The following is a 24,035-nucleotide window of genomic DNA, read 5'->3' as shown; positions in this document are numbered from 1 at the left end:
AATTTGACACCATATGTGGCCCTGTAGTTGATCTGTTTTAGGTTACCTACTTCAAGGATGATTCTGGGCATAGCAACACGAATGGCCATTGGGAGGCCACTGTATTCCAAAATTACTAATATCTCCCAAAATATAGGTCCTATCAACTTTCTGTTTTCGGTAGTCTCTTCCTTGACCAAAAATACATGAGTATGCCAAACTGCAGCAGTCAGTTCTTTCCAGATTTTGTGTAATGCCCGAGACACACAGAGTCCACTTCCCTTTTATAATATAGGATGCTGTTTAAATGTTTTCTCTACATGCCTATAAATTTGGCCTCAGTTTTTGAATGAAATCTGAAAAGTGTATTTTTATACAGATCTTTTTTTTTTTTTTTTTTTTTAACTCACCTTTATATTCATATGCTATGTACATGAACCAAAAACACCTTTAAAAATTTCAAAGAAGTGATGGAAATTAATCGGAACTGTTCAAGATACAGATAAACTTTTTAATGTTTTCATTGGTATAAACATAAAGTATAATTCATTCGAACAGTTACTCTCACTGTATAATACAAATGACAATTTAACTGGTATTTGTTATGTTCATCACTGTGTGCAACATAGACATTGACTATATATTGTAGTGTATATGACTTGACCTTTTATGTCAACCCCAGGTATATTTTATATTATTGCATGTGTAAGTTTATTTAGGTTGTTACTGACTTTTATTATTAGATACTGATTTGTTTACTCATATGCACATTTGACAATTTAACTGTGCTTATTTGTTTTGTTGTAGTTGTACAGTTTACATTCACATTAACCTAAATTTGGACTGACAAATATAATGTCATAATCTTATGATATTTAATTTATTCCATAATGTCTAAAGATATCGTGAATAACATACCACTGTAATATTCCTGCTGTCGTTTCCAGCCCAGCACTAATATTAGACTTATTGGACTTTTATTTTCTGTTTCAAACAGGCTTATCCTGTTCATGTTGACTCTGTTAAACTTGACGGACTCGTCTACGATGTTGCTGAGACGTTATGAAACAGAAAACCTGCACCAGATAAAAGGTCATTCAGCATTAAGACAAATTTACACGTGTACTTCGAGATTTACTGTCTCATGCACTAATAGATTAGTTCTTGTAGATTTAACCGGGAAACATGCTCAATAATGGATGGGTGCAATTCAAAGTCTCACCAGTAGATGTCAGCAAAAGATCACAAAAATTAAAATCACATTCGGCTTTACAAAAAATTTATCATTCAGTCTGCAAGTACCACAATAATTATAAGAACAACAACAACAACAACAACAACAACAATAATAATAATAACAACAACAACAACAACAACAACAACAACAATAATAATAATAATAATAATAATAATAATAATAAGAGCACACAATACATTACACAATAACTGAGATGCAATGTATTTACTTCAAATGATTTATAACTATAGTATGACTTTCACCTCATCCATACAGCACTGTAACTCCACAAGAGAGTTTTTCGCTTTTCTGGTGTCTGTCTGTTGGTTTCTTTGTCTCTCAACTGGATTATACAAAATCTACTGCTGGGAATTACATGAAAATTGATGGACTGATTCTAGATGGAGCAGATTAATTAAAAAGGGAAGGTCCTGGAACTTTTTAGGGCTTTTCTTTGCATCGATTTGGCATTGGATTGATTTTTAGGACTGTGGGGCCTTTGTGGAGGTATGCACTCTATTCTGGATTGTAAATTTTTTATTGACAATAAATAAAGCATGTGTTAAAAGTTGTGGCCTATTTACAAAGTGCATCCAGTTAAATGGCAGTGACCACTGATTTCCTGTGTTGCATCCAAGACATGTGGACTATATCTATATATGGAAAAATGCGTGGTAGGTGTTAGAAGACAATAAATGTCCTTGACGTCAGGCAGAATTCAACATTCTTAAATACTTGATGTCTGAAATTCAGGTCCATCAGTTGTAAAACTCTTTTACTGAGGTAAACTGAGGAAGCTTAAAGTCTTGCAATTATATACCGGTATCACACATACTATTGATATATTCTGTATTATTCTGGTATATTTATGCTGATTGATGTAAACGTCTTGTGGCAGACTTTTCAGTGAGTTACAATAAGATCTTAATTGGATTCTGTTGGATGCTCCTTCACTCAGGTCTGCAAAGTCTCTGCAGCTCTCCAGGCTCCCATACAGGATGCAGTTTACTCTTATAATCCCAACATGTGCTGAGAATAACAGATCTTAAAATGACATGATACACTCAAATATAAAAACAAAACAAAACAAGACAACATTGACTATTTTATATCAGAATTTATTGGTCAGTTCCATATCATAACAGCAAATCATATGGTTTTATATCTGTGTCTTTAAATGACAGCCCAGAGCATTATTTTTAATGGATCCCCTTGATACTGTTGAATGACAGAAATTAGTTCCACAAGAGCTTCAGAAAAAGAGAGAGTGACAGGAAGATACTGTATAGATACAGAGGTATACTGTAGTTTGGAATATATAGGGAGAGGAGAAACAGGCTACTGCATACACTCATGCCTTCAGATTCATATAGCCATGTTTCTTTTTACACATTAGACGTATTGACAAAGTCCTTGAGATTCACGATGAATTAAAACATATATGGAAACTTCACATCCTCTGCTCACTTTGAAAAGCATTCACCGGCCCTCTGTGCTCCAAATTAAGCACCATGATACTACCTAATACATTCTGCCTTAACGGGCAGAGCAACATCAGTCATTGTGCCTGACTGCTGTACAAAGAACGCACTGTGAAACACAAGCACAATCACCAAAGCATGGACATGTGTCTACAGTTTGATATACATTTTAAAAGCAGACTTAAGCTAAATAAAATACAACCAATTTATATAGAACTTACTTTAAACAAATTGCTTTGTTGGTCAATGGCACTTTTTAACACACATCTGTTCAGATGGATCAGCTCATTTCAGTGTGTAGTGATCATAATATAAAGACAGACAGGTACATGGCTTCAGAACATGACCTAAACCATGTTAACGCACACTCTTTGCCTTACTGGTTAACTCTCTCCCTCTGCAGCCACAGGGAGTCCTATTACAGTAGCAGGCAGAAAACCACAGTAAACCTGAGAATAGGGACCAAAGCTTTAGTTCGACCCTCAGACCAGGGTCCAGGCCACAGACTGAGCCAGTTATCTGCAGTGACAGCAACTCATGTTGCACATATGCTCACATTACAATCTGAATGTACTGTACAGTAGTCAATATTACACAATTTTGACTTCCTCCATAAATGTCTACAGCTGCTGAAAATTAGTGGGTTATTCAAGCACATTTTCCTAGGGCTGTGCAATATGATGATCAGTATATCATGTGATTCACTGTGTGACAAATCATGAACATAATGGAAATATTTATGATCACCCTTAATTTGCCATGTTTATATTTAATATTTTATAAACCAATATCTATGTGAGACCTGTATCAACATTTATTTGCAGCTACTACTCAAATACACGGTCTAAAAATAAAGTGCCACACTAACATTTTGTTGCACTGCCTTTGGCTTTGATTATGGCACATATTCACCACAATATTGTTTTGATAAGCAAATTTATGAACATTTATTTCCATCCATAGTTGCATTCAGGTTTGGCCAAGATCTTGTCTTGTTCATCACATCCCACAGATTCTCAGTGGGTTCAGGTCTGGACTTTGGTTGTCAATCCATGTGTGAAAATGATGTCTCACAGTCCTGAACCACTCTTTCACAATCCAATGAATTCTGGTGTTGTCATCTTGGAATATGTCTGTGTCATCAAAGAAGAAAAACCTCTACTGATGGTCAGACCTGGTCATTTAGTATGTTCAGATTCAACTGATTTTATGGACACGTAACACTGTTGAACCTAGACCTGACCAACCGAATCAACCCCAGATCATAACACTGCCCCACAGGCTTGTACTGTAGGCACTAGGCATAATGGGTAGGACCACATGACCTTTTTCCATTGAAACATAGTCCAGTCTTTATGCTCTGTATCAAACTGATGTTGGTTTAAGAAATGAGAAGCTACTCACTGCATTAGTTAAAGAATTTGTTGCAGATGAAACATATTAGTCACTGCAGGAATTATCCAGTGGAAGGCTTTGAACTCCTTGCTGTGTTTAAATCCAGGTGGGGACTTTTTTTGGCCATTCTGTGTCATTCTAGTGTTGTGGAAAATCATCCCTTTGGACTTAATATTGTTGACCATATTGACAAATAATTCACGAATGATTTCTCTAAATCCTTTTTATACATTAAGATTTTATATTTTTGTGCATGCATAAGTGAAATTTTACACAAAGATCTGAAATAAATGGGGAAAATGCAAACATATGAGTAAATACTTATTAGTTGAGAGTATAACTGAAGAAACAGGCCTTTCCATGTGGTCTATTTATATGACCTGTTTATTAAATTATAGAAAATGCATTATATTGTGATATGTAACATCATCTGGATATAAAATTACCAACACTTGGATGGAATATTTTGGTCATAGTGCACAGCCCTACCCTGTCTCACATGAACTATGTGTCTCTGAAAATGCTCCAGAGTATGTTAGCACACACACCACAGCCTTAGTTTAAAGGATTCATTGAAGTTACAAAGTTGAGTTTACAGGGTCACTGTAATATTAGCTTATTGTAAAAATACTTTAAAGGGAAATTATGTCTATGTCAGCTCTTGGTATAAAACTACAGAATGTCTGTAGGTTAGTTTGTAATAATGAAGTGATAGCTGGGTAGAAATCTTTAAGCATTATGTGGCAGTGTAAATAAACACACACCTGCACTGGGTGACAAATCATGTTACCTCAGAACCCTCTAACAGGTAATCATTGTTCCACAGATGTACTGGCTTTCAAAGGACTTACTGAAGAGCAATAATGAATACATCTTTGTTTTCTGCATTATACAGTATAAAACATGGATTTCTTTATGTATTCAGGTTAAGGTCAATGGATACCTACATTGAAATGTACGAAATTACATTAAACTGTTGCTTTTCAAAACATACCATTTTTATAATTTTGCATTAATTAAAAATTAACACTCCTGTAAAGGTAGGATTAAGATACAAGTCAACAATAGCTCAAATCAATACATCAAAGACCCGAGATTCCTGATTTTAAATCCACAGTCCATGTTAAATAAATGTCAAGATTCGGTGTGTAAAATTTAGTGATATCTGGTGGTCAAGTTGTAGATTAACGGAATACCCTCCATTGCAGAGGGGCAGTATGTGTTTTATCTACTGTGGGATTTTTAGTAAAGGGGATATTACATCTGGTCCACACTGAACACTGAATGACATCTTTTATAAAACTGCCGAAAGAAAAAGTCTGTTTTAAACACAGTGGAAACATGGCATTAACTTGCTCCCTTTATAGATATAAATGACTCGTTCTAAAATAATGAAAACACAGTCTCATTTTCATGTTATTATACACAACTGAAAACATGATTCTGAATATGACATCCTCTGAAATCCCACAAAATCTTACACGCTGGACCTTAAAACTGACAACAATGAAGGCTACAGTTCCCACAGTGCAACACCACACTGTATTTTGTAAAACTTGTCAAATCTGTTGGAAGTCTAAAGACAGTGACGGTAACAGATTATGTCGTCAAGGTTATTTATTGTTCATAAACTATAGAAAACACCCTCAATTGTAACAGAGAACATCTGAATTGTTTTCATGGGTTGAGATGGATTATGTCAGTGGAGTGCCCCTTTAAAATTACTCTAGGCACAGCTTTTTGTTGGTATTCATGAAAAACTGCAGGTAAATAGTGTGGTAGGTCTTTACTGGGCTCATGTACACTATTATTGTGTCCATGAAAGGTGATTGATATGTTTGTGGTCTGAGATGGAAGGAGATGAGTTGTACAGTGTTTGTTACATTCACTTGCAGCTGAATGCTTGTTTACACTGAAAGGTTGTGATTTTACTGTTTGTTTGTTTTTTTCTGTTTCAGACAATAAGAAATTTCAAGTAAACACCTTCTGAGAAAATGAACAGGCACCATGACTTGATGGAGAATGAAAGAAGACAGAATGACAAGAAAAAAAGGGCAAAAAAATTGACCTGTTAATATTCAGTAAAGTTAATCTGTATTTGTTTTGTGTGCAAAATTAGCAAATAAAGGTGAAAAGAAATATAATGAAATAGGGCTAACAAAAGCAATAAAACACAAGAATATAGAGATCATTAAATAAGACGTGTCAAAAAAAATGAGCTAAGAGTCACTGCATGAAGGCCAATGTTGAACTGAGTGTAACAAGAGCTTTATAACTCACCTCCTCCTTGTCCTTATCAATCACCCCTCGTGTCTGTTTTAATTGGATATTATTGCATACAGTCTCGATAATCCATATGAGAACTCCTTGACGGACCCGGCTGAGGTTGCTGGGAGATTCTGTAATGCAACTACAAAGCGTCTTACATGTCACAAAATGTCATCATTTTTTTATGCAACAAATGTCTAAAGCACCAAAGATTAATGTAGGAGCAGATGTGGCAGCTGTCTGGGGGAAAATTCTAATTGCATTTATTAGTTTTTAAACTTCTATAGGTAAGGCTCTCTTCTATACAACTACACCAAGTTCAAGCTGCAGCTGGACACAATATTAAAAAGTATGAATTTTCCAGGATTATTCCCAGGATAGAAGCCCAACATTTATGAGCAACTGAATCATTGATATCTATATCTAGCTCATATCTAAAGTCTAAACTATGTCCCTGAACAGATAAAAAACAAATATATTCATTTATATGTATATATATAAATTGTACATTAAAAAAATACAGCTAATTCTTAAAGCTCTGCATGGATTACATATATGTGACACATGAGGGAAAGCACAAGCTGGACATGAGCTACAAACTGCAAGGGGATCTAATTTGTCACAATCCAGCAGACACTGTTATGTGATGGTTTTCAAAGCTGCGGCCTATATATAACACAGCACGGTAAGCATGTGACGCACGCTAGTGTACAGTACCATGGAGTGAAACATGACCTGGATTATGAGAAAAAAGCTACTAAATATTTCAACTTGATACCCGGCACTTTGCTTTGGGATATATGGCAATAAGATTGTTATCTACCCACTGTACATGTTCACTTCACCCAGCCGTTCTCCTTTTGCAAGAGGACGCTCAAATCCCTGTTTTCACACCATTTCTATTAGGCCTATAATGTGATGTTTCAGTTGTTTGCTTCTTTTGCTTTCCAGTGACTCACTTTATCTGTGCCTTCAGGGCACCTCTCTTGCACGAATGCACCATACATCTGTTCTTTTCTTAAGGATTGTGAATCTTTAGGCTTGACTTTTGAGGCCTGTCTGTCCTTTGATCCATCTGGTTTGCCACTGAGATATGTGGGAGGGAGGCAGTTTATCCATTTCCACTTTGAGTTTTTGGCAAAAGCATTTTTTTAAACATTAGGGCACTGACTAGTTTGTGTTATTCTTTATATGTTAATCTCTTGCACACTCTTAACCAGTAACAGGACATGTTACAGGCACATGTAGGTATTACCAGGATTACCAGGAGGAAGAACCTGAATAAAGGTATGTGTTAACATTCCCCACTATACTTAAAAGCCTTGTGTGGTTTAATCGAGCTGTCTCCTCTGTGCATTAACATCCTTCTCAGACTTGAAACAACAGACATTTATGATAGACAGAGGTCCTTTTGGGGATTGTCATCTCATGTTACAGTCAGCAGCTGCACACACAGAGTCACCTGGGTTCAGCTGGTCACAAATCCGATCAGTAGAGGGTGTATCAAGTGACGTGTTCATATGGATTACATCCTAGCTACCACAGCCTCTTTGACTTTCAGCTTTGAGAGTGTTATCTCTCCTTTTAGACAAAGTCTCTTTCTCTCTTTCTTGCTCCTCCATTTTTTTCCAGACAGGACTCGACACAGGAGGGGAAATATAAGCAGAGCAGAGCAGAGAGCAGCAGTCAGGTCAAGTGATCCGATTGGTCAGTCAGGTCTTCCTCCTCCACTCTCATTGGCTCGGCCACTATTGACGAGTGCTGCGACTGGCTGGAGCAGGACAGGTGAGAGGAGCGGCTCTGCGTGTCGTCTTCGTCTTCTGTCATCACCACCTTCTTGGGCCTCTCTTTCCTCCTCTCCCCATCCTCCTCCTCCTCTTTCCCTCCCCTCCGCCTTTGCCTGCCTCCTTTCCTCTGCTCCTGCACCGTCCACATGCTGTCCTCCTCCTCGTCCTTCCCCTGCACCTCCCGGTCAAAGTCCAGCAGTTCCTCCATCATCTCCTCTATCTCTGTCTCTCCATCCAGCTCCTCCTCCACCTCAGACCGGAGCTCTCCCATGCTCTCAGTCCTGTTGGTGTCGTCGGTCTCATCCTCTTCTCCAATCCCTCGCAGCCTCTCTGGGGGGTCGCTGGCTTGGCTTTCTCCGAACTCCAGGATGGTGGGCAGGTTGCCCTGCTTTGGACAGCGCTTTCTCAGGCTGACAAGGAAGGGCTGTGGTAGGGAGAAGATGTCCACATTGTTGCCCAGGTCAATCCACGTCACACTAGGGAAACTGCCAGGATCCTGGGGTAGAAAATATTGACACATTACAAAAATACAGAGACATCCATTTTATGGATGGAAAAGGATTTCTAACACAAAAAACACTATATATGACAGCCTAACGATTTTTTAAATATTTTTCATTGTTTCATTGTAACACCAGTGACAGTGATGGTAAAAATGCATTTTATAAAATGGCCACTCACCATAGACTGCATACAAAAATATTATGTCCTTGAATAAATCTGTATTATATTTTTTCTAAAAGGCACATTTTGAGATAAATGAGAAAATGAGAGTAGTGAACTTCAACATGACTCCAGGCAACCTCTAAATTCAATAAAAATGGAAATTATTTTATTCTGTACTTAACCTTCATGCATGAGTGGAATTCTTTACACTTGATTAAAAAAATTGTTAAATTCAAGCCTCAAGAAGTTGTAATTGTTCCAAATAAAATGATTTTTATTTTGAAATATAAATAAATTGTGTCCCTGGAGTGTTCTTAAAGCTCATGGGCAAAAAATGGGTATTTTCATAGAATGAGGTATTAACAAACGACAGAAGAACAGATGCATTTTTTGAGACAGGATAAGAGAGCTGGAAGAAGACTCACTGCAAACTGTCCAACTTGCCATTGCATATTTGTTACAACATTTGCGGGTAACTGCTTTTTGGTCGTTGGAGAATTATTTTTGTGTGTGTGCAAGTGCATCTGTGTTTTAATGTTAATTACTATACTTTACTGCGTATTTGTGTGAAGGACACCCTTGAAAACAGATGGTTCATCTCCTGAGCCTTATCCTTGCAATGCTACAAAAAATCTCTGCACAATTAGACAGGTGACAGGTGGTTTACGGAAAAGTTACATCTGGAAACAATAGAAAAATGTTTCCACCCACTGTCTTGTTTCTTCAAAATTTAGTACAGTATTTCAGTCCTTCTAGCCTTCATCATCATATCATAACTCACATAGGTCTTTCTCTGTCCTTTCAACAAAAAAATATAGAATATAAATTACAATATGGACTGTCTTCTACTTCTGACCTTTAACAATTTCTAAGGAAAATATATGACTCCAAACTGAGAGTTTAAAGTCAGCTATGTATACTATAAATAGATAAATATATGGGAAAATAAAAATTGTTTGAGTGACAGCTTTACAAAGACATTTCATCACTGTTAATTGTAAAAAAAAAAAAAAAGATTTAATATAGGAGAATTGAATTTATATTTAGAAAATTCCATGAAATTTAATTTAAAACAATTGTGAAAACCTACAAATGATAGATGTACATGTATCTACACTTTGTAGTTTTTGAAATGTAAAAATAGTTTTCATAATGTAAAATGCTTCATAATTTCTGTCATGTTCAATAAGCTCGAACCATTAGTCAGGTTGATGACCGGTTGACATTCTTTGCTGTAGAGGGCAAAGACACTCAAGCGAAATGCAGTCATTGGGATTTGTTGTATTGTTGCTTTTCAATAAATCTATGAATCAGTTCAAGAACATATTTCACAGAAAAATAGATATTTCCTATGTGCACAGATATGAAGGCTGATTTGTTTCTTTATTGCTTTAACCTTAAAAAATATTTTCAATCAAAAAACAAAATTTCAGTTTAATCAAAAAACCCTTTTCAATCAAAGAAAAAAAGTGTTTGAATGCAAAAAAATATCTGAGATCAAAAAAATTGCATATGAACACTTTTCTTTGATTGAAAAGAGTTGTTTTGATTGAAGTGAGTTATTTTTTGATTGAAAATGTTTTTTTGATTGAAGTCATCTTTTTTTGTATTTGAGCCATATTAGGGGGTAGGATATTTGTGTCTTTATTATTCAACCCCAAAAAATATCACTTCAATAAAAAAAAAAAAAAATAAAAAAAAAATCAATAAAAAAAAAGCTTCACTTCAATTAAAAACACACACAAAAAACATTTTTAATCGTGTTTCAATGCAAAAAAATTCAAGACTCAAAAAATTGCATTTGAACATGTTTTTTCTTTGATTGAAGTGAAATAAGTTTTGAAGTTGTTTTTTTTTTTTTGATTGAAACACTTTGACACAAACATCCTGCAGTGCTTCCCCATTGGTCAGACATGTTTGAGTGACAAGTGTCTACACCAATGACGTTTAACATAGGAATGTCTGCCTAGAACGAGGAAGTACCCATTTGGCAATGTACAGGTATGTGGTGAAAATCTGTCTTCTGTCTCCATCCAATCGATATGCACAAACCCTTCAAATGATAGCATTTCTTTTCCACAGACAACATTAGATGCCTTTTCAAATGTACACCAAGGGGAAAAAATGCAGTTTTGTGGAATTCAAATAACATAGATAGCGTAAGATACAGAAGAGACACTGGCATGGCATAAGGTGTTTTACGTACTGTTTGCGGTCTGATTTCCCATCAATTATATTGGATGGTTCATCAATCTACGTTCCTACCCTCACCTATGGTCATGAGCTTTGGGTCATGACCGATAGGACAACATCCCGGATACAAGCGGTTGAAATGAGTTTCCTCCGCAGGGTGGTTGGGCGCACCCTTAGGGATAGGGTGAGGAGCTCAGTCACCAGGGAGGAGTTCGGAGTAGAGCCGCTGCTCCTCCGCGTCGAGAGGGGCCAGCTGACGTGGCTCGGGCATCTGTTTCGGATGCCTCCTGGACGCCTCCCTGGGGAGGTGTTCCGGGCATGTCCCACCGGGAGGAGACCTTGGGGAAGACCCAGGACACGTTGGAGAGACTATGTCTCTCAGCTGGCCTGGGAACGCCTCGGGGTCCCCCCGGAAAGAGCAGGAGGAGGTGTCTGGGGAGAGGGAAGTCTGGGCATCCCTGCTTAGACTGTTACCCCCCCGACCCGGCCCCGGATAAGCGGAAGATAATGGATGGATGGATGGTTCATTAAGAAAGCACCTTGTATGGCTCAGCACTTTGGACCATACATGCACTGCCGCAGCACCACAGTGGGGCTGCACTGGTGCCACTGTGGCTCCATGCCACTAGCGCAAAAGAAATGCTATCATTTGAAGGGTTTGTGCGTATCAATAGGCTGGAGATGGAAGATGGATTTTCACCGCATACCTGTACATGGCTAATGGGTACTTCCTCGTTCTAGACAGACATTCCTATGTTAAACGTCATTGATGTAGACACTTGTCACTCAAACATGTCTGACCAATGGGGAAGCATCTGCTCACTGTGGGATGTTTGAGTCACAATTTGTCAATCAAAAAAAAAAAAAAAAAAAAACAGCTTAAAAACTTATTTCACTTCAAAGAAAAAACGTATTCAAATGCAGTTTTTAAGTCTCAATTTTTTTTGCATTCAAAAATTTTTTTTCTATGATTAAAAATGTTTTTTTTTTTTATTGAAGTGAAGTATTTTTTAATTGAAAATTTTTTTTTGGATTGAAGTGATTTTTTTTGATTGACAATATTTTTTTTGACTGAAATGATATTTTTTGAGATTGAATAATAAAGACACAAATATCCTACCCCTAATAAGGCCCAAATACAAAAAAAGATGACTTCAATAAAAAAAAAAAAAAAGATTTTCAATCAAAAAATAACTCACTTCAATCAAAAAAAACTTTTTCAATCAAAGAAAAAAGTGTTCAAATGTAAGTTTTTGGATCTCACTTTTTTTTTTTTGCATTCAAACACTTTTTTTTCTTTGACTGAAAAGATTTTTTTGATTGAAGCGATTTTTATTTTTTATTGAAAAAAAATGTTTTAATTGAAAATTATTATTATTTTTGGTTAAATTAATAAAGAAACAAATGTACTGTCATACACAGACAACATCTAATAATATTTCTGACCTTCAGGGCATCAGTCAGCTCCTTCAGAATAGCTCTGGTCAGCCTGTTTCCGTTTAGCGCCAGGGTTTCGAGGTGCGGCAGGCCAGCCAATGTGGGCAGAAGCAGGAGGAAGGCCTCATCAGTGAGCTCCGTGAAGCCCAGCTCCAAGCTGATCACGGTGGAAGCGTGTCGCTGCAGGTGGGCGCACAGACGCTCCATATCCCGAGCCGTCAGGGGGATCCCGGAGAGATCCAACGCCCCAGTGGATGGAGGGGCCGACAGCACTGCCTTCAGACTAAACACAAAGACTAAATGATTAGACGCAAGGATTTAACCCCAAGATTTACATTGCTATATTGTAACTAATATTTTTGTACATTATACATCATTCAATGATGATAGCTGAAGCTGAATTGTGGAATTGAGTTCAGCTGAAAGATTAAATTAGAAACATATGATTGCAATATTTACAGTAGGTGTCAGGAGATAGTGCTGATTTGCATTATTTACAAAAATCAGCACTATTACAAATGTTTAAAACTGTATTTTAAGGTGTATTGGGTTTAGAGATGCTCAAAAAGTTAATATGATAAAAATTAAACTTAATACAGGCTGTTTGATTGAAATTAATTGCTGAGAGCACATCCATAGTCATGTCTCTGACCACTGCTGATGGCCTTTGCACCACTGAACGCTTAACTGTACATTCATCTTTGTAATGAGTGGTTTATGCACTCTGGCCCTACTAATAACTCTGTAATTGTGGACTGTTGGTGCTGACAGTCTGATTGCATCTTGAATTGACATTCTCAGTCACCTGGGGAAGAATGACTCTCCTGTTTGTTCTTTTATATCGCACTAATACATGAATATCATGCTCAACTAATGTGTCCTGTTTGCTGATGTCTTTCTCATAGATCTAAATGCAGACATCACAAAGTCATACTGAAATACCAGCTGTTGTTGTTACTGAAGCTCCTGCCATCCATGTCCCAATTTTAACATTACTGTGCTTGGGGGGTGGCCTTTGGTCAAAGGGCCTGTGGCATTTGTTAGTGAATCCCTCTGTGAGTATGCATATATATAGTTCATATCTCTATAATCCAATATGTTGGTGTCTTTGGCACAACTTCAGGGCCCTTTATTCTCAAAACGCTAATGATAATTTTAAGTCATTTTCAAAATAATTTTAAGTAGACATACTACATAAAGTTTATGCCATCAAGAAGGCCAAATAACATTGTACTTGTATGTGAATATTGTAAGCACAAGTGAAGTTTTGTAAACCAAAAATATGTATTTCTTTTTAAAAATGCAACTACAAAGCTTATTTTGCTGCTACACCCCGCTTTTTGCTTTTACAAAATGCTCTCTGTGTTTACAAAACTTTACTGTGGTTACAAAACACTGTGGCTTTTTTTGATGTGGGGGCATGGTTTGATGAGAGGTGTGTCCAAAATTCTGTGTAAGGTCCACTGTACAAGAGAGGCACCGTACAAGAGAGGCACAGAAGCCGGAAGTTGGACGTTCAAATCATGTTAAGTTTCACTTTTGGTTTCCGCCAGTTCCGCTATTTGTTGCGCAGGGCTGAAAAGCCAGGCTGTCATTGGCTAGCTGTTAGCCAATCAGAGTCAAGTAGATTAGCATGTTGAATATTCATGGGAACTGGCGCAAATCGAGCTGAGTCTTCCAGCAGGTTTTCTACACCACGTTAGAATGGTAGACATTACCACAAAAGTAATGAAATAAGTGTGGCAGGGCACCTTAAACATTAAATGTAACTGGGACTCACATGCACGGTGCTGCCGGCTCAAGCTCCGAGTCCCGCAACTGGGAACTGATGGAGAGCCTTCCTCGGAACTGGATCCGAGGTGCGTCAAATGGGCTGCTGTCTACACAGCCAGGTTCTGCATCCAGCTCACGGCTGCGAACATGGCAGCGGCTTGGTTTTGAGTTCTGTAAATAAAACTGGTTCCATTTACGAATGGAACCAACGTCACTGCCGTATAATAATAAGAGGTGTTATTTAAGGTGAAATAGACCTATTATGATGGTACTTCGCAATCGCTCCATTGTAGTGAATGGGGTGATATCTGTCCATCACCACTAATATTGCTTTGTGTTTGGACCAGGTCTGGACACGACTCTCATCTAACCACGCCCCCACATCAAAAAGAAGCCACAATGTTTTGGAACCGCAGAAAAATTTTGTAACCACAGAAAAGAGCGCACAGAACAGCTTTTTAAATGCAGAAAGCGTTATTTTTGGTTTACAAAACTTGCACTTACAATACTTCACGTACGTGTAGAATGTTATCTGGCCTTATATTGATGCCATACAGGTTTCTTTAAATGTGGGTAGTATGACTTCTATTGTGAACTGTTTGCAATCCTGAACTGATGGATAAATACAAAGGAGCTATAACAAAAATGAGAAGTCAGTGTTTACGGTTTTACTTGTAATTTGTGCAGTGGAAGGCAGCAAATTCATGAGAAGTTGATAATGAGAAAGAAAAGAGACAAAATTTTAATTACTGTCTTGGCTCCAAATCAGAATCAACTGGGCATGTTCAGCATTTTCATACATGCTTGCTTGGATGTTAATTGTGTAACTGTAGATTGTAAAGCACCTGTGTGGATGCACCTACATTTCCTCTGTTTACTTTAATTTTTAACCAGTAGTTCAAGGCAAAAATTACATTGGTTTAGATCATGTTTTAACATCTCAGTTTTCATCATTTCATTGTGGTTAAAATACTATTTTATTCCAATAAATTTTGATCAAATATTGTGTATGCAACAAAAGAAAGGTAAATAAATCCTTCCACTTCAAGCCAATGCCATCAGCATTAACCTATAAGAGCCTGGGTGTGGGTAAATGGACAGACGAGCTGGAAGCTAAAAGCAAAGACAGAGGCAAAATGAAAGAAGAAGAGGGGGGAGTCCACTCTGTATGAGATAATGTGAGGAGGAGGTATGTGTTGTGTCTTGGAAACTAATGGAAACCACATAAAACAGTGCAGTTCAGAGCCACAAATGCTGCAGCTACAGAGATAGCTCTGGTGACACACAGACAAAGACAGGGGATTTACAGCTTAAGAAAGTCAAGTTTGGGGAATGAAAAATGACCGCTGAGTTACATACTTAAAGTGAGACTCTCAAACTGCATATCCAGGCTATAAATAAACTCAGTGGGGTGCCTGGATTTGGAAGAGAATGAAGCGAGCTCAGAACAAAGGGCTGATCTCCAGGTCTCGTTCATGCAAAGAGTTTCTAATGTTTACAGTTTCCAGCTTACAAAATGAAAACAATGCTTACAATACACACTGGACACACAGGCCGATGGAAAGTATCACCCACAAGTAGCACAGACTTATAAGGGAGATTCAGAAACAATGTAGGCTACGTCATTTAGGATTAATTCGCTGGTAGTAAATCTGCCTCCCCAGTGGGTGTATGATCATTGACAGAACACAAGCTGCAGCAGAGACCTACATCACAAAGCTGGCCAGAGGTTTATTAGGAAACAAATGAGCGTAGGTTTCAACATTAAATCAGTGAAATGAGTATTTCTGTACACATGTACCAGGGAGACCAGTATGGAATGTAGGGCAGATGCATCCACAGCTAAGCAGACAGCACTGGTCAAAATTAGCCATCCAAAACTCTCCCAAGGGTCCCAAGAAATTATCTGTCTCTCTGTGATATTTCTGGTTTGATTTCTGGAGGAAAAGAATGTAACTTCACATTGACAAATCTCAAACAATAAGTAGAAATGGATGGAGTGGGTTTTGATGTAGGGTTTTGGTTTTGCAAAAAAAAAAAAAAAAAAAAAAAGAATAAACTAACAAGTGGCACAAATTGATGAATTGCAACTAAGGCTTTTGTTACCATGGTAACAGTCTAGTTTGATATGTAAATCATGCACATGCTCATGTGTTTAGGTGAAGTTTGTGTCAGGGTCTGGTTTGTGGTCTACACTGATGTATACTGAGCCTAAACTGTAATGCTTTCAGCACAGACCCAGAACCCAAATGCAGAACGCAGAGACGGATGTAAAAGTTTACAGGGTTTATTGAATACAATTAGGATGATAATGATAATGAACAGGATCTTGAGGACAGCGGGCAAGGAAGTCCTCGTCTGAACCGTCCTCCGGGTTTCGGACGCGAACCCACGGTTCGGCACCGGATTTAATGCCGGATCACCGACTAGGGGAAAGCAGAGGGAGGTCAGGGACGGAAACAGGTCATGCACAGGGAGGCAATCAGACAGGCGACAGGACACAGGGAAAAGGCAAACTCACGTACCGAATAATCAGGCGAAGGCGTCAAAAAACCAGGAAGGCAGATGGAGGCTGACAAAAACCGACAGGGAGCAGGCAAAAGACAGGCAAACAGGATGACAAAAAACAGGTCGAACACGGTAAGGCAAACGGACAAACAGGATCAGAACGCTGGTAAGTAATCTACAAGAGAAAACGAACTGGCGTCTGATCAGGGGAAAAGGCAGGGTATAAATACACAAAAGGGAGGGAAGACAACGAGACACAGGTGGAACAAATTAGGGCGGAGTCAGGAAATCAGGGTAAAGGTGAACACCAAACAGGAAGGGAAGTAAAGACAACAGACAAGACACATGAGGAAAACTTAACAAAATAAAACAGGAAGTGACAGACAAACATAGAAGACAGACAACCCCAGACTAACGTCCGGTAACCGGCTTCACATAAACTGGGTCAAGCCAATTGCATTCATTCATCGCCTTCATTCATCTGACATGGGCAGGGTCAGATGTCATGACTACCTGTCCATGATTGGCCTTTGCCTTTTGGCCATCACCATCTTATTTCTTTGAAGCTAAATACATTCAAGCAGGGCATAAAATTAACTTTTTACCTCATCTGTCATTGGCTAGTGACCTCCAAAATTTACCTGCCAAAATATTTTTCACTTATTTTTAATCCACAGGAAAAGGGAAAAGAATAAAAAATATCAACTGGAATTGAGTCTAAATGAAATGAACTCCACAGACCAGAGACATTTGTCTGGAATTCTATATGAACATGAGGGTTGGGTAAAAAAGTCGATCTGATCGATTTTATTTTAATTTTGCGTTATCAGATAATAGTGGATCAGATAGATTTTTCACAGCGGGACTACCAGTACCAGCACTGTTGCCTTTCGGGAGGGGCGGGTTAGATCCCCCTATCTGTGGTGTCTGCTGGTTGGCCATTTCTTGGGACCCTCTTTGTTGGCCCCTGGTCCTTGGAGGGGGTGCAGTTGCAGTTGCATGGCTGTGTTCATCACTGAGTGCACCTCAGTTTCTTTGCCTTGTTCTCTCTGCTTTACTCTGATGCAGTCACTGTTGCGAGAGATTAATGTGAACAACTTATGTGTGGATTAGTTGCTGGTATTATTTGGGCTGTCGTTGTTTATGATATTCTGTTCATGTTTTCTTTTCTTATATTCCTCGTTTAATAGCTCTTATCCGAGTTATCATGAACACAGCATATTACATGGGAATTTACTTTTTCTTTGCGCCCACTGACTGCTGCATCACTGTCAAAATGGATGAGCTTGACATCTCACCTTCTCACAAGACACTGCTACACACAGAAGAAAAAAAGAGAACAAGGAAGTTCATCTGGACAGATGGGTTGATGGACTTGAGCGGAAAGAGGCTATTTTCATGCTCCCTCACCATATTGTTATTTTTGTTCCATGTTCTTTACTAAATCAGAGATCAGATGTTCATGTTTCCTCTGTGTGAGTGTGAGTCTGTTTTAAATAAAATGTGTAAAATGCTTTATGATTGTTTCAACTTCATTTCAACTAATAATGGTTAAGTAATGCTTATTTACCACTGTTATGCATTTCCTAAGGGATACATGTTTACACTTTACAGTTAGGGTCCAAAAAAGCATTCACTAATAGTTACCTATGGTTAAGTAATGCTTATGAAACATGCGTTTATTAAGGGTTAGGCCAGGTTTCTAATGTTAAACTCCGCTGAGCTTCAGAGCCCAACCTCCCTGTTCCTCTCACCCAAACATGAGCTCCCTGTGCTGGGCCACACGACAGACCAGCCTGGCACCAGTACCGACAACAACAACGGTGATGGCAGTGGTACCAATGACTGCAACTGGTACCGGCAATGGTACTGGGAGCGAAGTAGCAGACAGTTGCCCTTCTCAACCCCATTAGTAAATGATTACTAGACATTATTAAGGGCTTACTAATATATAAACAATGTGTTAATTAAAGGTGGGGTATGAGATCTTAGAAAAAAAGGTTTGAGCAAACTACATTTTGAAAATACTCAATTCAAAAGTCCAAACCCCTTTCTTCAGACATCCCCCTGACGCTATGCCTCCAGAGTACTGGCACGCGCAATGCTTGTTCTCGAGGGTTCTGTCACAGTCTGTGCCGTTGTTACCACCGGCTCCTCCCTCTCCATTTCATTATTATCAGACCCACCTGTTGTGCACCACATGGCTGCAGGGCATCTTAATCATTAAGCTTATTTAAGGCTTGGTCCTGCAGTTATGCGGTGCTGGTCCAATGTCTTCTTCACCCGCTCCATAATCCGTACATTCAAACCACTCCTACAGACTCTGACTACAACCCAGGTTTTTTTTGTTGTCCCTTGTTTAAGTTTTCATTAGTGTTAATAAAAACCATTGTTTCCCTTCAGCACCATGCATTTGAGTCCACTCATTTTCCATCCCTGTGACAGAATGGACCAGCCATACCTGGACTCAGCCGGTGCTGAAGGGACCCATTTTTTGTTTCTCTGCTTTTGAGTTTTTTTTCCTTGTTTCCTTTTCCTGGTTCTCCTCTGTACCGTTGCTCAGCGCTTCCTGGCTCTTTTCCCGGGCTTTTCCGAGGCTTCCCTTTGTCTCCGCTTTTGTCCTCAGCACCAGCGGCTCAGTGCCCTCCTTCAGGTACACATCCCAGCTTTCTCTCCCGGTGCGTCTCTGTCTCCCGTCTGTTTCCTGCCTCGTGCGTCCAGTATCCCATACCTAGTGGGGACCTGGGCCTTGTGGGGTCCTGGTTCTCCTCCTGTGTCTTTCCTCTTGTGTGTCCATTGGGTTCTGTAAGTTCATTAGTTCTGGTCTGCCTGTCGATGTGTTAGTCACCCTCTTGTTTTATAATCTGTTCTTCCTGTTTTATTGTTCCTCCCTGTCTCTCCCAGTCCATGTGTGCTTTTCTGTTCCCAGCATTTCCTCAGCCCCTATGTTCTGTGCCTTCAGTTATTTTCAACCTGTTATTCCTCTGTTCTTAAGTTCACTCAGTCACTTTCTTCTTCTTCTTTTTTTTCATTCTTCCTTCAGCCCTGTTCCCTTCAGTCTTTTGTCTTGTAGTCTTGTCATTTGTTTCCCGTTCATGGGGTTTCTATTTTCATGTCTTGTCCTTTCTTGTGCTATGGTCTGCCCCATCTTTTGGTTCTTCCTTCCCGCATTCCTTATGTTCTCTTTCATGGAACCTTTTCCCCTTATCTCTCCAGTCTGTCTGTCATTCCTCTTTGTCCTTCATTTCTGTTAGTCTTTTTCCTGTTAGTCTTCTAGATTCTCTTTGTCTTTCCCCTGTTTGTCCTTCGGTTCCTTTACAGCAGGGGTGTCAAACTCAGATCCTCAAGGGCCGGTATCCTGCATGTTTTAGATGTATCCCTCTTCCAACACACCTGATTCAAATGATAAGCCTATCATCAAGCTCTGCAGAAGCCTGATAACGACCGTCAGGTGTGTGGGAAGAGGGAAACATCTAAAACATGCAGGATACCGGCCCTCAAGGATCTGAGTTTGACACCCCTGCTTTACAGTTTCCTTTTCTGTTCAGTTCAGCTCTTGTCTTTCAGCTCTTGTCTTCAGCTCTTGTCCTCAGCTCTTGTCTTTGGATCAGCTCTTGTTTTTGGTTCAGCTCTTGTTTTCAGTTCAGCTCTTGTCTTCAGTTCAGCTCTTTTCTTCAGTTCAGCTCTTCTTTTCAGCTCATTTCTTCAGTTCTTCATTTCTATTAAGGTCTTCTCCACAGTTCATCTCTTCTCCTTAGCTAAGCTCCTCTCCTAAGTTCAGCTTTTCTCCTCAGTTCAGCTCTTCTCCTTAGTTCAGCTCTTCAGTTCTTCCCCTTCGTGTATTTCAGTCCAGTTCCGTCTTTCTCTTCAGTTCAATACTTCAGTTAAGTCCTTCATTTGTCTTCCTGTGTCCCTCTCAATCAATCAATCAATCAATCAATCAATCAAATTTTATTTATATAGCGCCAAATCAAAACAAAAGTTATCTCATGACACTTTACATATAGAGTTGATCAAAACCAGACTCTAAGGCAATTAACAGAAACCCAACAGAATCCTCCAGGAGCAAACATTTGTGACTGGTGACAGTGGCGAGGAAAAACTTCCCTTTAACAGGCAGAAACCTCGAGCAGACCCTGACTCCTGGAGGATGGCCGTCTGCCTTGACCAGTTGGGGTTAAAGAGAGGGGATAAAGGAAGAGAAAAAGGGAGAGTGATAGAGATAGAGACTGGGGGATCGGGGGAGAAGGGAGGAAGTAGGGGGAGACACATGGATGCAGTTGATGCATAGATAACTGAACTAGAACCTCTATGGAGCTATATAATAAACACTATCATAACTATATGGATAAGTGAGTGATGATGATGAAGGCAGGAGAGAGGCAGGAGCACAGCAGCAGGTCCAGAGATGATCCTGGGAAAACCTGTGAGGATCCTGGGAAAACCTGTGAGGTGATAAAGCACAGAGACTCCAGGGAAGAAGTCAAGTCAGGAACATGTACGTTATGTCTTCCTGTGTCCCTCTGTCTAGCCTCAGTCCCTGTTTCCTTAGCACCACCTGGAGGTTAGTACACCATCCAGCAGTTCTCCGAAGTCCAGTCCCGTCCAGCAGTCTCCTTGAAGTCCTGTCCTGTCCGGCAGATTCCCTGAAGTCCAGTTCCGCCCAGCAGATTCCCCGGAGTCTGGTTCTGTCTGGCAAATTCCGTGTTCTTGGTCTTGCCCCTCGCGTTTCCCTGTCTCCATCTCGCCCCTCACATTTCCCTGTCTCAGTCTCGCCCCTCGCGTTCCCCGTCTCGGTCTCATCCCTCACGTTCCCCGTCTCGATTTCATCCCATGGTTTTTTTCCCGTTAGTCTGCACTCCTATCAGTCCTGTCTCAGAGTATGTAGTCCTGTCTGCCTTGTCTCAGTCAGAGTCCATAGTCCTGTCTGCCTTGTTTCACTCAGTCAGAGTCATGGGTTCAGCCATAATCCAGTTCCAGTCACCGTCTGTAGCCCAGCCATGGTCCTGTCTGCCTTGTCTCAGTCAGTCAGAGTCATGGGTCCAGCCATAATCCAGTTCCAGTCAACGTCTGTGGCCCAGCTATAGTCCTGTCTGCCACAGCCCTGGAGATCCATGAGCCAGGGGATTTTTCCGTGGCCCGGTCCGGAGGTTTTCCATGGCCTGGTTCGAAGATTTTTCCATGGCTCGGAGGTTTTTCCATGGCCCAGTCCGGAGGTTTTTCCATGGCCCGGTTCGAAATTTTTTCCATGGAACAGAGGTTTTTCCATGGCCTGGTCTGGAGGTTTTTCCATGACCTGGTCTGGAGGTTTTTCCACGTCCCAGTCCAGAGGCTCTTTAGCCATCTGCCCTGAGGCTCTTCAGCCCGTCTACCTGGAGTAAGGCTGAGCGATTTTATCGATTCTGCGATATAAATCGATATTTTGTTTCCCTAGAAAGTATTGATTTTTCAGCCGCGAGTATTGATATGTTAAGCCCCATTCAAATCCCCCGTGTTCTGTCTGGCACTCTGCTTGCTGCCCATTTCCCCTGTTCACTTTGCAGGAAGAGTGATTAGGTCAGCCAGCCGCTAGTATCGCTGTAGAGCATTTCTAGCAAGTTACCTGTCTAGATACTCGCTTTACACAGACGCTGATGTCTTTCTCTTCTTGTTTACGCAGTCAGAGCTAAGAGATTCAGGAGAATGGCGGTGAATATAAATCCAGCACCTTCATACTTAAAAGCAGATGTGTGTGAGCACTTCAAGTTTAAAAAGAAGGAAAGCGAGATGTGCATGTCCGCTCCCAGTCTTCATCTGTTATTACAAATCCTCCTTCCTTTTCCCGTTTTTCTTTAATGTATTTGGTGGCAGGATTATTTAGATTTGAAATATTCTTATAAAGCTGTGATATAATCCCTCTTGGGATTCCTGATTTGTATATGTTTATAAAAAGTTTAATAAGGGGATTATAGATTCTGCACTTTTCAAAGGCTTGGAAACCACAGTTTGCACTGTTTCAATAAATCAAACAAATTTTCTAATCAGATCTTTGATTCATTTTGTCCAGCATTTGCAAGCTGTAGACTCTCTGTCCAGTCAGAGTCATATATTGTGTAATTGATCGATGCTTTCAGTTTTCAGTTCAATTAATTCAATCCAAGTCAATGAAACACTCACAAGATGTCACCAAAATATCTCTGTCCCTTTAAAATCTTTCAGAAAATTATGTAAGTGAATTGAATCACATCGAATCATATCGTTGGCTGAATATTGTGGTATATATCGAATCGTGAGCTGAACATCGTGTATTGTATCATATTGTATTGTGAGATTAGTGTATTGCTACAGCCCTAACCTGGAGGCTCTTCATGCTGTTCCACCGAGAAGCTCTTCAGCCCGTCTGCCCGGAGGCTTTTCATGTCATTCCACCGGGAGACTTTTCAGCCCATCTGCCTTGAGGCTCTTCGGCCCGTCTGCCCAGAGGCTCTTCATGCCATTCCACTGGGAGGCTCTTCAGCCCATCTGCCTGGAGGCTCTTCATGCCGTTTCACCGAGAGGCTCTTCAGCTGTCTGCCCAGAGGCATTCCATGCCGTTCCGCTGGGAGGCTTTCCACGCCCCACTGCCAGGATGCCCTGTTGCCAGGATGCCCCATTGCCAGGAGGCTTTAGACACCCCAGGATGCCCCATTGCCAGGATGCCCCATTGCCACTGGTGGGGGCACTGGTCTCTGTGGGGGCACTGGTCCCTGTGGGGGCACTTTACTTCACCCGCTCCATAACCCAGACATTCAAACCACTCCTACGGACTCTAACTGCAACCCAGGTTTTTTTTTTTTATCCCTTGTTTAAGTTTTCATTTGTGTTAATAAAACTGTTTTTTCCCTTCAGCACCGTGCATTTGAGTCCACTCATTTTCCACCCCTGTGACAGGTTCACGAGTGCTGCACAGCAACAATTCGCTTGGCTCTGGCAGCCCCGGCTCTGGCTGCCCCAGCTCCGGCTGCCCCAGCTCCAGTGGCCCCGATCCATGCATACCTCATTCAGTCTCCTCCAACACCTCCGCTCTTACAGAATAGCCCCAATTCATACCTATCTGGCTAACGATACATTTCCTAGTGATTTATGTTGGTGACAAAATAGTTTGCCGGTGAACTTTCCATCCTAATATTGCCAAACTCTGGCTCTGGCTTTGTTTCCTGACCAAGTGCGCCAAACCTCTGAGAACGCAACATTCATGCACGAAGAGGGGTATGCGCAGAGGGGGGAGGGACAAATGGCAGTTGAATTTGATAGACAATCACCGTTTAATCATTTCGATTGGGCACTAAAATG

The 24,035-nt window shown here is 40.1% G+C and overlaps 1 protein-coding gene across 2 annotated transcripts in view; it reads right to left on the bottom strand.

The window, feature by feature from the left end:
* Nucleotides 1-2,320: 2,320 nt before the first annotated feature.
* The window catches only part of lrrc75a (leucine rich repeat containing 75A), a 136,941-nt gene continuing 115,226 nt past the window's right edge, over nt 2,321-24,035 (bottom strand). For both annotated transcript variants that reach the window (XM_030152524.1, XM_030152525.1), the window contains 2 exons: nt 12,453-12,726; nt 2,321-8,643 (listed from right to left, as the gene is read on the bottom strand). In XM_030152524.1, the coding sequence (XP_030008384.1) occupies nt 8,047-8,643; nt 12,453-12,726 (871 nt within the window). In that variant the 3' untranslated portion in view covers nt 2,321-8,046. The remainder of the gene's footprint in view (nt 8,644-12,452; nt 12,727-24,035) is intronic.

This window comes from Sphaeramia orbicularis, chromosome 13 (genome assembly GCF_902148855.1).
Source record: "Sphaeramia orbicularis chromosome 13, fSphaOr1.1, whole genome shotgun sequence".
Classification (NCBI taxonomy): domain Eukaryota; kingdom Metazoa; phylum Chordata; class Actinopteri; order Kurtiformes; family Apogonidae; genus Sphaeramia; species Sphaeramia orbicularis.
Note: the sequence above shows the minus strand (reverse complement) of the source record. Positions and strands in the feature narration are given on the sequence as shown.